General features: G+C 48.6%; 1 protein-coding gene across 1 annotated transcript; it reads right to left on the reverse strand.

Annotated features, from left to right (window-relative positions):
• Positions 1–228: 228 nt before the first annotated feature.
• Positions 229–2622, reverse strand: LOC122029412 (GATA transcription factor 4-like). Its single transcript, XM_042588384.1, has 3 exons — positions 2479–2622; positions 1552–1820; positions 229–1448 (listed from the first exon to the last, which is right to left on the reverse strand). Exons 2-3 carry the CDS (start codon positions 1807–1809, stop codon positions 585–587), a joined length of 1122 nt encoding a protein of 373 aa, XP_042444318.1. The 5' UTR covers positions 1810–1820; positions 2479–2622; the 3' UTR covers positions 229–584.
• Between the last annotated feature and the right edge of the window lie 1174 nt (positions 2623–3796).

Below are 3796 nucleotides of genomic sequence, written 5' to 3' on the forward strand. Positions count from 1 at the left end.
GTGGAAGCCAACAAATCCCAGTGGGTCTGATGATGGAGATGCAAGCTTTGGAGCATTCCAATGACAGACCACTGTTAGGTGAAAGAGGCCATTAGAGTGAAACAGGTACCCTGTCATCTCAACAATCACTACTGACTCAAATGTTCAGGACTTGTATCTCATGCCCATGCAACTACTGACTCAAATGTTCAGGACTTGTATCTCATGCCCATGCAAAACAGCAAAAGGTTTAGATAATTATCAATCGCATAACTGCAAAAAGAATTCAATACAACAAGCTACAGTTATCCAGCTACAAGAATTCCTTTCCCCTCCTTTCATTCCTTGCTCCTAGCTAAACACTAAGAAACTAATATATGATCTTTTGCTCGGTTGCATTCTCCTCCTAGCCACTAACTAATTGTGAGCACTCACTGCCTCATCTGTACAAAATTTTGAGGGGAATACAAGAAAAATAATTATGAAAAAAAATGAAATCAGAAGCTGGAAAGTTTCTGGCATAAAACAAGAAGAAATTGTCCATGCTAAGTTCTGCAGCTAACGATGCTTGTTGATCATCACCATCATGGGAATTGCTGCATGGTTCACTCCCTCCGGCGAATGTACGCAAGGAGATCGCAGCTGTCGGAGGAGCGGACGGTGGTGCCGGCGCTGGCAGCTTTATGGGTGGCCGTAATGCGCATCTCGATCACCTTCTTATGCGAGTTGGAGTGGATGGAGGGGACGAAGGTGGGGCTGGCGGCGGGGCGGTACTCTGGGAAGAGACGCCCGGACTTGTACCGGACGCCGCAGGCGTTGCATAGCGTCTTAGGCCCCAACGGCCCGGCCCGCCACTGCGGTGTCTTCTGGATTTCGCAGTGCGTGCATTTTCGCACCGGCGGCGAGGAGTCCGTCCTGTCGCTGTTGGAGGCCGGGATCTTCTTCTTTTGCTTCTTTTTCATAGGTGGTGGAGCGGGGAACGACTCGCCGAAACTCTCTGGATCTGAAGTAGCAGCGCAGGGAGAAACCTGACCAGGGACAGGAACCAGAATGCAGGGGATGACGTGGGGGCGAGGCGAGAAGGCGGTAGGACGAGCCCGTTTGCTGCGCGCGCGGGCGGGGACGAATGGAGCAGCGGGCTGCTCCGGTGGCCTCGGTGAAAGTGGTGGCGCTCTCGCTTCCTTAGTACTTTTGATAAAATACGATTCCGAGGTCGAGGAAGAGAAAGATGACGAGGAGTTGCTGCTGCCTTCACCGCCGGCGGCGTTACTGATCGCCTCGAGCACAGAGACAGGACTCGAGGTACGAAAGAAACATAGCTCATCGGCTTTGGGTCCGTGGCTGTCCCCGCTGTCGACGGTGCTTTTGTCGATGGCATCGCTGCCGCTCGGGAGGCCGAGCGAGAAGGAGTCAGAGTCTTCGAGGAATTTGGACATCCATTCCAGTTGTACAATGTCAAGCTCGTCGCACTGCCAATTCAACGAACATCACATCTTCTATTCCGATATTAATTTGCAATTGCCGATACAAAAAAAATTCGTAAGTTCTTAGTGGAGTCGAAGAAAAACTTACTGGGCTCTGCTCGTCTTCCTCCGTGCTATTTTTTTCGTCCACAGACTTCTGGTTTTGGTCAATGAAACCTTCAAGCGAATCCTTGCCGCCGCCGTGGCCGCCTAAAAGCTCGTTTGCGAGGGACTCCGGAAGCGGAGGGATCATAAGCGGGCCGCTCCAATCGCCGCAGGGTTCCACCATCCCGACCACTTCGTCGTCGGCGGGGAAGTCGAGCAAATCCTCGATGTGGTCGAACAGGTCGCCCACGCCATCCTCCATCGCCTCCCTCTCTGCACAGCGCACCATCACGAACACGATCTTGGATAAAAAACAAACGACGCCATTAATCAAACGATCGGGCAAACCTGATGGGAAGGAGCAAAATGCATGCATGGAATTAATTGCACACGACACGACCTCTCGCACGGAAGCAGGAAGAAAGCAAGGGAGGGAGGTTTACAAGGAAACCATAGGTTTATACGGTATCTGGAGGCGGTCTACGTGTCGGGGAGGCCGCCATTGATTGGCTTTGACGCGTCATTTGCCAATTGACGTCCCGACGAAGAAATGGTGGAGTTACTATTATACGCAACGCCACTCGTTTCTTTCCCCTTTCGAAATCATAAAAATAATTAACGAAGAGAGCAGCGTAGGCGGCCATTAATTTGACCGAATTAAAATAAAGGTTCCCACGGAGATTTTAGCTGTCAAATTCTGGAAGAATTAGAATTATACCCGGTGGATAAAACTGCTTCCTTAATCGAACAAATGGAATTGTGCATGGAGAAACGGCATACGCCGGTGAAAAGGGGAAAAAAACTCCCAGACTCATTCAAACGTTGATGACTAATACTTCCCTGGAAAGATGAATGTATTTGCTAAGGATCAAGGACTCAATGGTCAGGAAGAAAGACAGTCGAAGCGCTGAAGGCGTATGCATGTCCTCACCAGGTCGAGAAGCTTCGGCGCAGAAGGAGAACTTCAGTTCCTCTATGAGCTCTGCTACTGAAGCAGGGACGACTCCTCTGGAGGAGAGTGAGAGTCTGAGACTTCCTATGTCGAGAAAGAGGGAAGGGGGGAAACGCCCAGTAGATTAAAAGGAGAGAGGGAGAGAGGGAGAGAGAGAGGGGGGAAGGGGACGCAAGCAAGGTGATGGGTCCACAACAACGACACGTGAGCATGGGCATGCCCCATAGGTAGGTGGGGCTGCCTCTCTCTCATCGCTAGCTGTCTACCGCCCATTGTCTTCACCACCCCTATCTACCTTGCTCGCCGGCGGGGCCCAGGCAGCCCGGGAAGTCCAGCACCGTTCCTCCACCGCCGCCTCGTTTTTTTGACTGCCATCTCTTATTAGTACACGCATTGGTATAAATCTGCTACCACTCTTTTTTTTTTAATTGCTTTATTTTCCCTTCATGATTCGGAAGCTTTGCCGCGCGGACAAGCAAAGCAACAATGGCGAAGTGGATTTATTTATTTATTTTTTTGAAAAAGATGAAAAAATGTAGTAAATAAGGTGTCGGTGAGATCTTTTTCTTATAAAATGGGGAAAAAAAATCACACGAATGCTCGTCTTGTGGTGCGATCGGGGAATCTAGAACGTGACGCCTACTGGCGCGGCTGTCTCCACTGACCGACCGCTGGTTTTCTGCACCTTTTTTATGCCGGAGAATTGCGTGCTGGTAAATTGTCTTGGACGACAATATTTATTTGGATTAATCTGCAATCTCACTATTTTTGGATGGATCATCTCGACGATTGCTTTAGATTTACTTTAAATTCTGTGACGACCCATCTCACCTGATTTTTTATGCTGCACTTAAACTGCCGGGTCATCATATCGCTTGTCTCGATCTGGTAGCTAGGGAAATAGAACTTCCCTCGGTAATTCTTATGGTTAATTCATTATTCATGCTTTGTCTCGACTTGTACAACCCTAATTTAAAAATGGTTTACTTGGGCGGCTCCAAATCGAGGCTGAGCGAATTGGCTGAGAGAGGGAGGCTAATTACGATGATTATTTACAGTGATAGTTAATTACGTTGTGGATCTACCTCGCTCACCATCATGTGGTTGCAACCTCACCCTCACTCGCTTTGCTTGTCCTCTTCGAGGTTGCTGCAAGCTCACCTTCGCACATTTTTTTACTTTTTTTTTTTAATTTTTTTTTCTTATAATCAAATCATATATATTTTATTATGTTTTTAATTGATTCGGCCAATTTGCTGCCGTTAAACCCGCGGACATCTCGTCGAATAGAGACAAA

The sequence above is a fragment of the Zingiber officinale genome, chromosome 10B (genome assembly GCF_018446385.1).
Source record: "Zingiber officinale cultivar Zhangliang chromosome 10B, Zo_v1.1, whole genome shotgun sequence".
NCBI classification, from domain to species: Eukaryota; Viridiplantae; Streptophyta; class Magnoliopsida; order Zingiberales; family Zingiberaceae; genus Zingiber; species Zingiber officinale.

What these genes read in the sequence shown, in the direction of transcription:
- LOC122029412 (XM_042588384.1), bottom strand. Translation starts at nt 1,809, where the DNA reads ATGGAGGATGGCGTGGGCGACCTGTTCGACCACATCGAGGATTTGCTC. An exon ending in AGGAAGACGAGCAGAGCCCA is followed by an intron (nt 1,449 to 1,551) that starts GTAAGTTTTTCT and finishes TTGAATTGGCAG; the next exon opens with TGCGACGAGCTTGACATTGT.